General features: G+C 45.9%; 1 protein-coding gene across 3 annotated transcripts in view; it reads right to left on the bottom strand.

The window, feature by feature from the left end:
* The window catches only part of LOC133126743 (intermembrane lipid transfer protein VPS13B-like), a 303,636-nt gene that overhangs the window by 220,683 nt on the left and 69,194 nt on the right, over positions 1-13,759 (bottom strand). For all 3 annotated transcript variants that reach the window (XM_061239088.1, XM_061239080.1, XM_061239095.1), the window contains one exon: positions 8,465-8,649. In XM_061239088.1, coding sequence (XP_061095072.1) covers positions 8,465-8,649 — 185 coding nt within the window. The remainder of the gene's footprint in view (positions 1-8,464; positions 8,650-13,759) is intronic.

Below are 13,759 nucleotides of genomic sequence, written 5' to 3'. Positions count from 1 at the left end.
TATTGTCTCGCGCCGACACTACTTTTTTTATTTCAAAAGCTCGCTTTTTAAATGAAAAAGTTGGTTAGTTTTTTTCCCCCTTTCGTCCCGATGTGAGTGCGCGAAGCAGACAGGCAGACGTGCATAAATTCTTCAGAAACCAATAAGATACCTCTTCAAAGAATTGTCGAAATTTCTGCAAGCGGCCGCGCTTTGCTGAAACAGACATCTTCAGGTTTTGATTAATCTTTCGTTTTTTTTGAGTGACAATCGAGACAACCGCACACCACTACTTACTTTAAAACTTTCCTTTTCATTTTCTTTGTAAGCTAAATGAAATTAACATAACATGATGTACGCAGACCCAGGATAGCAGGGAGCGCACAACTGTACCTCCTTTAACAGATGCCTTTCTGAAAACTAGGGGCCTTTTTTTAGCATCAGATGTGGTCACCGCTGTGTGCGTACTTCATGAAAGATTAGTACTCTACCGGAGCTAAAATGTAAACATATCAACATCCCAATTCAGTTTATCTGATAACAGTTTCATTACATTACAGTGAGCTCAGTGAAGTCCCCAGTTCAGTTTCATGGACAAAAAACCTGAGGTAATTACGCAGAGCATGACTATCATACAGTAGCAAATCACACAGTAAAAGTGAAGTGCATAAGAAAATGTCACCCAGTTTTTGGGGTGGTTTAGCCTGTAAAGGCACCAAGCATCAGTGCAGAGCTGACCACTCCAAAGTTTCTAATTAAATGTCAATATAATTTAGTACTTAATTAACTACCTGAACAATCTTAAAATTACATATGGCCATTTTTCAATTCGGACACAACAGACTGACAGAAAGGCAGCCAGACACAAACAGGCAGTCGGACAAACGGGCGAACAGGCACACAAGAAAATATGGTGGTGAATGTAATTAACCCTTCAGTATGAAGAAACGGAAAAAAAACTGTCTTTTCAGTTTCAACTGGTTCTGCTCACAACACATGGAACAGAAGTGGAACCGTGGGAATTCAGCATGGCAACCAGGGCTGCCAATACCATCACGTCAAGACCAATGACAGGAGGGCTCCACAGCGGCCGTCCTATCAGCCAAGGTGTGCGCTCCAGTGCGAACAGCTGCGTGAGGCACAGCTGGGAGGGGACCCACCGATCTCATAACCCAGACCACATAAAACGCAGTGCATTACGGGGATCGGCTTTCTGAGATGACAGAGTAATATGAAAATCAACACTTTTCTTCCACTAACACTTGGCCGTTAGTGGTAGTTCACGCGCCGGGGCAAGAGAGAAAAAGCAATTGCGTCAGTCCCATGTTTCTGATTTCCAAACGATCATGACGACAATTTAAGTTCAAACGTTTTTTTAAATACGATAGCTTTAATACGATAGCGGCGAGTTCTTCCCACAAGGCGTGAAAAATGAAGTTTTTAACAAAACACGGGGGGGAAAAAAAACCTTTTGACAAGCTTTTAAGCGATCCCATTTGTTTCACGGCGTTTTGACACGGGCATGAAAAACAAGCGGGATAACCGTTACTGACGTAACCTCGTGCGCTTTGTTTTGTTTTTTTATTATTATTCGGAGGGAGAGTGCCGAGACCAAGGGCCGCTAAACTTGTGAAAACAAAGGACTGTTTTAATTACGATACCGTCATGAGTGAGAGCGAGAGCCCTGAACCGCTATCAACATTTCATCTGAAGGAATGTCGTGACACCATCCGTCTCCTGGATCACACATTCTTACCATCGCTTTTCCATAAATGGGGTCTTATGCGCTCAAAGGGCGGACGGGGGAAGAGGGAGAGAAAAAAAATTGACCGAAATCCAATTAGGTGCCAAAGGTGGGTTTAATAAAAAGAGAAACAATTCCAGTGTTTTCCTGAAGTGTTCCTTACCGCTTTAAACCAACAGCGTTCTCCCCAGTGCTCTGGCCTGGCCACCGTCCAACACAGCCCATCTGGGCACAGGAGTGCTCATGGTCACATATCAGTCATGCTAAAGATATGACACAGCTCGTATATCAAACGCCAATCGTCTGGCAGAGCCAACAGGTTAACCCTCTCCTGTCCGTCACCTTTCCCCGCCAAGCTCCGCCGTTATGAACCGTATATCCGTGCAGCTGCGAGCAGGCTTCGCTTTTGTACATGTTCGGAAAACGGTGAAAAACGCACATTTTTATTACCCCTTTTCTTTTCAATATGGAACGCCCAATTGTAAGTGCAGTGTATCCTCCATCCATTTCAGGAGGGTAGGTAAAATATTTGCATATCCCCGCAGAAAGAACAGTTCATGGTAGGTTTGGAAACAGCTGATAGCTGGTTGACCGGTTCAGACCAACTGCACGACCATGCTCAACATGGTTTGACCAGCTGAAGCTATGTTTTGAAACACCTGGTACCTGATTGGCCAGTTCAGACCAGCTCCATGACCATGCTCAACACGGTTTGACCAGCTGAAGCTTTGAAAGCTTTGATGTTTTGAAAGCTGATCATTTCCAAGCTGATCATAGCTGGATTTTACCTCCAAAGCGGGCAGATGTTCACCCGCCATTCTGAGGTGAGCAAGATTAGGTGGAGAAATAAGCTGCTAAATGATATCCCTGCTTGGGCTACAAATACTAATGAAGATAAACAAGAACTGGAGAAAGCTTCTGCTTTTTGGTTCCGTGGATTCCCATGGGCGCATGAAGCTAGTTCATGGGCTTTCTTGGCACTACAACAAACGCACTGCTACTGGGACAGTACGAATAAAAAAATGAGCCGCTTATTCTCTGCGGCTCATAAATAAATGGGTCCCTGGAGAGTAAATAGTTCAGTGTGAAGACATTTTGGAAATTAAAAGTAATGTCCAAAATAGTATCATTTGACCAGGGTAAATTGATTTTAAATGGACATTTCTCATTTTTAGGTTGCTCTTTGACACCAGAGGCTTAATAAACTGCAATACCACCAGTAACCACTGGGGTCTGAGAGCTTCAGAGGGAAGATCAATCCCTGGTCCCCTGATCGACCAATAGGGCTCCAGCAACAGCAGGCACCACGGGGGGTGGAATTCTCCCCAGACAGAGGGAGCATCAGAGAGAGCATCACTGCAGCAGGAGTAAAGTCCCATCCACACCAAGAACGATAACTATAAATATGTCGTTTTCAAAATCTCAATTGGAGTCCTCACCACAACTATAACAACAACGACAGAGACAAACCATATCCATAGCTTTCAGAGAGTTTTTTCCCAGCTCCATGAACGAAAAAACACAGACAGCCAATCAAATTCCATCTGAATTTACAGGCCGTCACGTGCAAAATGGCAGATGTTATCATTCAGCAGCGTGGATGCTCACATCGTTATGGTTATAGTTATAGTTCTCGGTGTGGATGGGCCTTTTTAAGAGCTTGAGCGGAACACCCCACCCACAGGCCCTTTAGGAGTCCTTCTGGATTATTCCACAGTATCAACGACGTGTGCTATCGGAAGCAGGGGGACGTAGCAGAGCGCGATGTCTGAAAGTGACAGGCTGAGCTCAGGGAGTGGTTTCACCTTCAGTTACGCCCCCTCCAGACTGGAATTAAAAGGGAAAAACAATCAGCCAGGCATTTCCACCCTGGAATCGTTTAAAAGGGCAAAACAGCCCAAAACCATACATCTTTTATAATGAGTTGTCTGCGGCTTTTACTTCTGGTGGATCTTTTGAGCCGTCTCAGAGCTTTTATGGCAATGTCACAGACGAAACGCTGAACCAAAGCAAACTCGTTTCATCTGATCGAGGACACAAAGCAAACTGTCCCGGCTTCCATCAACTCCCTTCCGGTAGGAGGACAAATATTAATTTAATCAAAACTTGTCTAAAATGATGCTGGCTGAAGCCATAACCACAGTGTCGCTCCGAGTTTGTCAAAGTGCCCGACCACCAGACTGTCATTTTTTTATTTTATTTTTATTTTTACCATCTGTGCGAGTGGAACATCATTTCATGTTGAGTAGAAAATGTTGTGCAAGTATTTTTATGCCCTGAACAGACTTTTGTGCACAAAGCAAAATATGACTATCCACAAGGAAGAAAATAACTAACAAAAGTTTTGTACTTCCCAGCCCGGTGCCTCACAACACCCCTACAAGTGCCAGACCAGCCCCCCCCCCACCCCAGAATGCACCTGGCTGAGAAAGGACCACGGGTCAGCAGTGACTTGAGTGGCCGGCTCTTACCCCCTCTCTCTCCCTGACTGTACACGTGGGAGGTCACTGCTCGTTAGGACTGAGGTTAGCGGCTGCCAGGAGTAGCAGTGGGCAGGATTTGTGGGCTACGCTGCTGCCAACCACATGGGCTGGCTACTCCCTTTCGCGTGTGTGCGTGTGTGTGTGTGTGTGTGTGTGTGTGTATGTGGACACAGCAGAATGCAGAATCTGCATCTGTGTGTATATGCATATAGTATGGTGAGTGCTTCTGAGTATCCATGTTTGAGTCTGCGGGTGTGTGTGCAACTATGTCTACATGCCTGTAAAGGTGACTGTATGTGCATATCGATGTTGGTGTCTGTTTCCGTGTGTGTGTGTGTGAGTCGGTTTGCGTGTGCATATAGGGTGTGTGTCTGTGTGTGTATGCATGTATGTTTAGGCGTGTGTATGTGTGCACATAGCAGAATGAACGAAACGGGCAACAGTAGGTGAGAGAGGTCGAGTATGTTTTCGTTATCTGTATTTCCACAAACTGTCCAACGGCTGTTTTTTGTTGCTGTTTTCCTCCAGTCGCTCTGCTGGACTGACCAAGCAGCCAGTCCAGCACATCCCCACTGTGCCTGGATTCACTCTATTGTCACCAGACTGGGGAGAGCATAAATTCAGACACACACCACTTTCCTTAGCATTCGCTGGGGGGGAAAAACTGTGCTGAGTTAAGCACAATAAAAGAGAGAATTCGCGGTGATGATCTGGACTCCTGCAGACTGTGCTGTCCCCAACAGCCCCGCTCTTCTGAGACAAGCCTGCCGTTTTCCCATCACTGGAAAGGGAGCATCTCATATAATACATAACAGAACGCCGCCTGCTCTTCGTCTCTGGTTAGCGCTCTCATCTAAAGCTACATCAGCCGAGCAGAGGGTTCCAACCGGATCAGGGCAGACGCTCGCCATAAATATTATCTTATTTTATCTGAGCTATTTTGTTGTGAAACGTAAATATAATGCAACAAAATAACTGCGGGTGATGTAATGATGTCGGGTTTTTTGAAAGGCTTTTACATCCCCAAGTGCCATGTGGAATGAATTTCACTCCATCACAATAATCATTAACAATTTTCAGACCATCATTCAATTGAGCGAAATGTGAGCGAATGTATTCAGTCGAGAGCCAGTCGTTCTGAAATGAAAGCCACATGTGAAGATGCAGCCCTGCTTCTCTGGTGCTCTTCAAAATGGCTGCTTGGCAGGCGTCTAACTCTTTTAACCGGCGCTGGGAAACCCATCGCCAGCCAAAACCCAGAAGCACTTCAGAAAGTGTCAACGGCGAAACCAACAAGCAACGGTCAACCCCGAAACCACCGGGTGAATGCCCAAACCCCTCAGTACCTGTCAAAACCGTAACCACAGTCCTGAGTCTGAGTGACAATTAAAAATTGCAGTTCGATCATCGCCGTCAAGAGTCAACAAAAGCTGGCAGGTTACGGTGGGTTGTATGCCATATACTCCAAAAACACTGTTGATAGGCAGAATAAATAGGAAATAACGACTCTTCCATTATTAACCAATCGTACGCAAAGCTGATTTCACAGAAAGGTTCTCATTATTTATCCAATCCAGTGAGATTTTCACTGTAGAATAAAAAATAAGAAATTCATTCTGTTGAAACAGTCTGGTGGACATAAAGACCGACTATACGCTGAGCTCCCAAAACTGGAACCAACGTACTGTAAATCTAAAAAGCAAAAACGTCAACGTCTATTTACACTCAACTCAAATTACCTCTCATATCGCTGCGCTCGATTTTATAATTAAACTGTCACTGGAAAAGACCAGAGGTAGCACGAGCTAACGGCTGGGTTTCAGCAGGCTACCACAAATATTGCCGGGACCGTTTTTATCGCTCTCCGCAGATGAAAGCACGCACTGAAACCTTCCAGCTTTTGCTCCTTTTTATTTTGAGAAACACTTAACGGTCTGTCAGTACCTCGAGATTAAAAGCGGTGCCTTTTCTTTTTTCCTCAATAGGAAATTTCCCTCGCAGGAAAGTATGAAATAATCTGTGCTAGCCCCATGCGAGTGAAGGACACAGCCTGCCCGCTGTTATCAGCTCGGCCCCGATATGAAACACCTTCCTCTATTGAACACCTGACTTCTGAGGGAGAGGACACCGCCAAACACGATATAAAACACTCACGCTCGCCCAGAAACTCCATCTTTGGAAGATTAAAGATGGGGGAGTATGAGATAGCAACCACTACTTTAAAACCGCATTGGTTGCTTTTAAAAAAGACTGCTCTCCAAAAAACCAAGAGCAGGGTCAACCACAAACATCGCCGCTTGTCATTTACACCTGATTAAAGCTCCAAATAAGCCTTTTGTTCTCTGAAAATGCACCGTTTCCTGTTTTCGGAAAACTCACCAAGTCAACTGAAAATGAACCCCAGGAACAGTTTATAGTGCAATTTACGGATCACGCAACCGGTCAATAGCGAATTGAAGTACAAAGGCCTGGTATGCCTCATCAAATAGTGGGTGTCCTCTGAAAGTCAGATGAGGCACGCAATTGCTTCCCCATCTCGCCCGTGGGTGCCGTTTGGAACGATCCCCAGTCTTCTGCAGGGGATAGCCTTCTAACCACTTGCCTGATGAGTAATCACAATCAATCAAACGACAATAAAATAAACAACACTGTCATAAAAGTGCTTTTGTCAAGAATTATTGCATTAGGTTATTTTATTAAAAACGTCATTAGTGGAGCTGGGGGTGGAGAGAAAGAAAAAGAGAAAGAGAGAAAGCCAGAGAAAACCAAGGAAGAATGACAGAAAGAGACAGAGAAAGAGAAGAGGGAGAAAGAGAGGAGAGAGAAGAGAGAGAAAGAAGAGAGAGAAAGAGACAGAGAGAGAGAGCGAGAGAGAGAGAAAAGGAGAGAGAGAGAAGGAGACAGAAGGAGAGAGAGCGGGCCAGGTCCCGTCATGACATTACAGTGTGGACACAGCCGCAGCCGCCACAGGAACCAAAACTATTCGGCAAGGTTGACTGGCCAGGCCTCAGCCCCAAACAAGCCGCCGCTCTGCCAGAACCTTCCACTGCAGACCGCCGGCCCCGAAGAGGCAGCGCAGCTGCGGGAAACCATACTCCTCTTATTTATTTTATATGCCATTTTGTTTTATTGCACTTTTCCACAAAACTGAATAATGTCAACAACATACAACCTACACCGTTACTGGGAGGTGGGCAGACCGAAAAAAGAGAGCTGAATTACTGCAGTTTGAAATATCAGCAGGTTTTTAATCCATCGGTCTCTTGTGGTTTTGAACCCACGGGAGGTATCCGTGCATTCCTTACTCTGTCCCCCCTCCGCTAAACATTTTTCCTCTTTTTCCCCCCAAACCTGCCGGTGGGGAGACCAGATGTGCAAAAGTCCCTGAATGTTACTATTCTCGCCCCCTTTCCACAGCCAAAAAAAAACCCGGCAGAATGAGGGGAATATTTGACTTCACTCCACAGGAGACCCATTTAATAATTTGGCAGTTGTGCGAGCCTAAAGGTAGCTTGGCGGGGCCCATGTTGACGGCATAACCAACATGATCCTAATGAGTTGGAAAATCCCCGGGCCCCCAGAGGACCGTCCAGATGCTACCATCATGAGAAAGCTACTGTTTTATTGAATCTTACTTTTTACGGGCAAAAAATTTATTATTCGGCCATTAAGGCATCCGAGAAGACATGGGGCGTAAAATGGCTTTGAGCGCTAATCTTCAGCGCGGCTGCAGGTCCCGGCGCTTCTCTCTCTGGTTCTAGGCGTTTGCGTTCGCGAGAGGTCTGCTAGCAACCGGCTACCATGCTAACTGGCTTCGAGAGGATCACGGCACGAATGAGGCCTAGTCTCCAAAAAGCACTGCAAACTTTAAAATGAAGTTTAAATTGCCATAGGGTTTTTAGAGAAAGACAAAAGGTAGGCAGAAAGTAAAGTTTAGGCCTCTGTGGTTCCAAAGCTTAATATATGCAGGGTGTCGCTGGTGTCAAATAAAAATTTGAATGAGAAATAACCGCCAATATTGAGCAGAAGGAATTGGCGGTTACGGGAGGCGGTGAGTGACGGGGTGGCCAGGTGCTGAAATCGGGCGCGTATCGACAGGAAACTCGTAGGGGTCTCCAACAACCCCTGTGACCCCTGCGTATCCGCGGGCAACCGCCCAGACACCGCGCGTGATGTGAAATGGTCTCAGAACAAAAGTTGAGCGGAGGAGGGAGAGAGAGCGGAGTGGGGGAGAGCGGGGCTTCCAGTAAAAGGTTACCTGACGCTTTGTAGACCTCGTTGAGCAGGGCTTCATTGACCCCGGGGGAGGCTCCGTTTCCCAGGCAGTGTGTCCAGCTCTGGCAGATCGCTCGCAGCAGGAGTGTCTGAGCCCTGGTGGCTTGTACCGTGAAGTGGGGGAGTTCAAAAATACACTCGGTGACGGGAACAAAAGACCTCTTGGTCCTGTGGCAAAAGAAAGGATAGGGAAAGAGAGGAATGGAAAGAATGAAATAAAGCAAGAGAGTGAGAAAGAGAGAACGAGAAAGCAACAAAATGAGATAGAGTGATAGAGAGGCAGTGAGACAAAGCAAGGGACAGAGAGGGAGAGAGAGAGAGTGCGTGTGAGACTTGGCATGGCCCAGCTACATAATCACCTGCTGGAACCCTGCAAACAGATCTGTTAATTGCGACGTCCAAAGAAACTTCACAGCAAATGTGACATGAGTGAACGGGTGAAGAAAAAGGAATATACAATGCGAACCAAAGCAGCCACGGCCTTTCTAGAAGACTCCAGATTTTTTTGGTTCGGTTTCTGGGAGGCGTTCCCAAAAATTTGATGGCCACAAGAGAACGGGGCCTTGTGAACATGTTACTATAGTGATTTACACGAGGTGAAGTACACCGCAGAAATCCGAGCCTGAAAATAATAGGCAGACATTTGACATTACATCTGTTAGAGAGCCCTTGCTCCAGTTTCCACACACAGAGCGGCGGTTAGCGGGCCCTGAGATGGACCTGAAATCCAATATTTGATGATGAGGTAACGGCACAGTTGGACGTATTCCTCCCAGAATCCTCCTGGCCCTGTCAGTCAGCGTCTCAATGGACCATTCTCTCATTAATGTGTCCCGTTCCCCCCCCCACCTTCCCAGAATTCACATGTGTCCGGCACACAACGCAGCCTGGGCCCTGAGCGTGCCCGTTTAATTTTCCCGAAAAAGCGTGTTCCGAGGCCCCTGGAACACTGCGGACATTACGACACGGAGCGAGGCCGGGGATCTCCTCCTGGGACTCTCTGCACGCCAGTGCGGACACTGGAAAATCAGTTTGCGGGAACGATCGAGTGATCCTCCTGCTTTATGTCGACACGCCACGCCCCGCCCCAACCCCCTGCGCTCATTAGCCACCCTACCAAGTACACGAGGGAAAACCTCTCCAAACTTTTCAAATCAACCAAATCGTTTCCCTCCCCTCTCTGAAGGGGTCTGGGACAAGCGTTTGCGTGATCGTGGCAGGGGTGGGGGGGTTCGGCGTGGGCTTCGGCTAATTTCTCCCAAGTTTGTGGCGACACATCAAAACCGAGCATCACCCCATCCAGTTGATTACGCCTCGGTTGGGTTCCGCTCTGAGCACCAGGAATGCAGCTCATTCTCAGCTCTGCGAGCGTTTAACTCCTGCTTTCTTCCCGTCCTCTCCTCTCTCCTCTCCGGGTGATGTTTGTGAGCTGACAATGTCTCCTCCCGAGCAATTACCCAGCTTCAGAGGGAAGCACGACTCCCTTTCAGCGAGGGCAAGAGGATTCCTGACTTGAGGGCAATGCGGCCCGAGTTCCCACCCAATTTAACTAATCAGTCATTTGATTGGATGAGCTTGACCTTTGACCCTGCCGGTGAGGTCAGAAATGTAAAGGGATCTATAAAACCATGTAGATCACTTTATTCAGGAGCTGCTGTGGGCAGTTGGCCCACTTGACTGGCTCTAGAAATGAATCAATTTTTATGAATTTACAGTGGTTGGTATACACTATGAGCAGGTGTTGTAACTAAGAACAGGGACAAACTTGAAAATTGCAGTTTACTACTTAAAGCCATCGAACATTCCGACAAAGTCCAGAATGCATTGCGTGCGTCCTTTCTCAGACAACTCAGGTTCACTATAAACTTGTTAATATATACGTCTAAGCATATAGAGACTAGCTCACTCTTCAGTAATTTAAGCAGTACTATGTGGCAGAAGGGGTATGGTCAGTTTCCCAGTGAATTCTGGGGAGTTGAGGCAGACAAGTGTGAAATGGAGTTCACTTGGTTTCAGCTAAAATTGAAGAAATCTCAACATTCAAATAAAAATAAATGACCTCAACATTTCAGGCCACCTGTACACGCTTTGATGGTTTATACGGGGATAGGAAAAAACAGACTTGCCACAGAGGCTTTTAAATAGTGTCCATTCATCACTCAGGCATTAGAAATAGGGAATGTCACCCACTGACGTCAGCAAACGAAAAAACCCTGGATGAAAGGTACCAGTGATGTGCTGTGAAAAGACAAAAAAAAACGACGCTCGAAACAGATTTCACGTACGACCCATAACTCAAAAAACCTCAGCCGCTTTGTGCGCCGGCATATTTCTGGAACACGTAGCCGGGCCTTCGTCTCGAAGTCGTCACTCGAAACAAAAGGAGACTGACCGCAGAGGACTGACAACAACAACATTCCACGAGCAGAGCCAATGTGTTTTAAAAAGCCACTTCAATGGCAACTGGCAAGGGATGAAAGTTTGTTTGATTACACAAGCGTTCATTATGCGGGAGAGTGCCGTCGCGAGCATGTGGTCCTCTGAAACTTTAATTATGCACCTGTATAAATTATTTACATGCGATGCACTGGTAATACCAGCTCCAAATGCCGGCTAATGAAAACCATTATGCCCATTACACTGTTTTGCAGACTCTAAATTTAGAAAACGCTGACAGAAGAGAAGTTTTATTAAAATAGTGCAAGCACACACGCACTTTATGATTCAGAAAGGTAGACTCCAGCCCCAGTTACCCCTGTACCCTGTCAACCTCGATCAGTGCATCCGTCTTTAACCACTTAATGAATTACTTTTAATGATGAATGAATTTTTAACTCTATAGCAGGTGTGTTATCTTTTTTTCGTTTTGTTGCAAGAGCACAACCTGCAGTTGCAGTAAAGTTGATTACACAGTATTCCTGGCAAAAACACAATATTACAGCAAAAATTCATTATGGGAAATGCAATTAGTCAAGAAGTAAGAAAGATTTCTATGCAGTGTGTGGGTTCTCAACTCAGCGAGAGAAAGATTCCGCTCCCAGCAGCAGTGTCCAATGGCAGGAAGCCGCTCACTATAACTGATAACTTGAAAGATTAGATGAATAATTAATCCTATTTTATTTCTTTCACAAACACGGAGAGATGTTGCTTCCTGGCTTACTGTTCTCTCTGATTTTTACACTTTTTTGTTTTTGAAGCTCCATTTTGCACGCTCTTCACGAACGCCACTTTGACCTTTTCCTTTTTCTCGCTATTTTTAGCCACGCAGGGAGGTCGGCTGTGTTTATGAGGAGCACCGCGACTCCTAACCTGAGCTGGGCTGAGCAGCGACCGTCAGGGGTGAGGGCAGGAGACCTGCCAGCCACTGCACCTCCTTATTTTAACAGCATTAAACTTAGGAATAATTAGGAAAGAAGCAATTACAGCTACTAAAGTCTGCTGAGGCTGAACATCTGTGAGTCTGCCCAAAAACTTGCAGGTCATACATAACTCTCCCGGGAAGAATAATTCCTAACATAACCAGCAGAACAAGAGTCTCATTAAAAAAGCAGCTTGGAGAGGCTCCAGGACAAACTCAGGAAAAGGGAGAATTGGCAGGTCGCTGCTTTGTACTTCTGCGGACAAAAATACATTTGTTTTAATTAAGGGGGCATTTGAAAGTATAACGTTCCGGTCAGAGTGTAAAACTAGTGGAAACTGCAAGCCGGGTTGGCTGTGGTGTGGGGGGGGGGCGGTAACTCAATCCTAATTTTGAATGAATCGATCATACTATCTTGGCTCACTGCTACCTAGCCATGTATGTACACGCGTACGCAAGTGTGCTTGCACGTGTGTGTGCGTGTGTGCGTGTGTGCATGTGCGTGTGCGTGTGCGTTACCATTACCGTTACAGCAGGTGGCCACTCTAAAGGCCGCTGGTCGAGGGAAAGGAGCTGCCCACTCTATTAAAATCAACACCTTCCCCAGACTGAAAGTACATATAGGGCAGCATTGGGCCCAATTGCTAGCCTGGATCAGCAGGCACTTTGCAAAACATTACTTTTTGTTTTTACTCATAACCTGAACAGCACAAAAAATGGCCACTCACTTGAGAGTGTGGGAAGACAACAATCACACACCCCCCCCCCAATCTGTGTTGGACTCCTGCAAGTGTGTGTGTGTGTGTGTCCAGGTGTGTCCTGAACCACTGCGTGCACAAACAGCACAACGTACCAGAGAAACAAACATTCACTCTGTCTTCAGTCATGTTAAAAAACACCCCTCCCTGAAAACAAAACTCTTGCTTTTCAAGACCACCATGTAGAGAGAACATTAATCTGCATTTCACTGCCTTCTAATCCCGAGGTTAAAGAAAAGATGCTGAAGCTCCTTTTTTTCTTCTTATCTTAGCATATTTACAAAGTACACATTGGGGCAAATCTAATCAATTACCCCTGACATATTAGTCTCATAGATCACAAGAGACGACCCTGTTCTAGATCCCCTGATATGAGTGATCACCCGGTCTCTCTAAATCATTCATCCTGGCCCAGGCCCCTCCCTAATTGGCCATTTAAAAGTGGCTTCACTTCTTAATCAGTCTTTTGCTATCAGGAACTTCGCAGCTTTCAAACAAAGCAATCTCTTTCAGAAAACAAGTCTGTAAGCAAGGCAAAAATACACCTCCCACAAACCACATACATGTACACATATACACACACACACACACACACACACACACTGCATTCTGACTTTGGGGACTTTTGGGGAGGTATCAAATTCACAAAGGTCACCACCAGTCCCCATGGTGGCTGCAGTTCTTGCTTTCTCCACTAGCTGCCATTGTACAGACTGTAGCAGCACTGCCTAACACAGTAAGGAATCTCCCTAAACATTAGAGTGACAACATGTTAAAAAAGGTTGTATTATGTTCAGTTAGAAGTATTTGCCAATTCACATAAAATATTGACCTTAGCCGCACTGCACGCTTGGCGAAAGCAAACTTCGGCAATATATTAAACTAACAGAATTGCTTCTGTTCTCGGGGCTAATTCGCTAAAGACGGACTCAGCCATACGTTTCTGCGCTGTAATATAACCCAAGAAAACACACCTGCAGGTAATAATGGCACAAGAGCTGACTGTACTGCAGCAAAGCCGTACATGGAAAATGTTGCCTCTGTCTTAAGCGAGGGACGGCAAACAAATACCAAACGCTGGTTTAATCGGAATATTATGTGGGGCTTCTCATAAGCACAGACTGAAAAGAAATGGAGCTCTAACCCTTCTTTTGAAGCGTCA

This window comes from Conger conger, chromosome 1 (assembly GCF_963514075.1).
Source record: "Conger conger chromosome 1, fConCon1.1, whole genome shotgun sequence".
NCBI classification, from domain to species: domain Eukaryota; kingdom Metazoa; phylum Chordata; class Actinopteri; order Anguilliformes; family Congridae; genus Conger; species Conger conger.
This window is presented reverse-complemented; position numbering and strand designations above follow the sequence as displayed.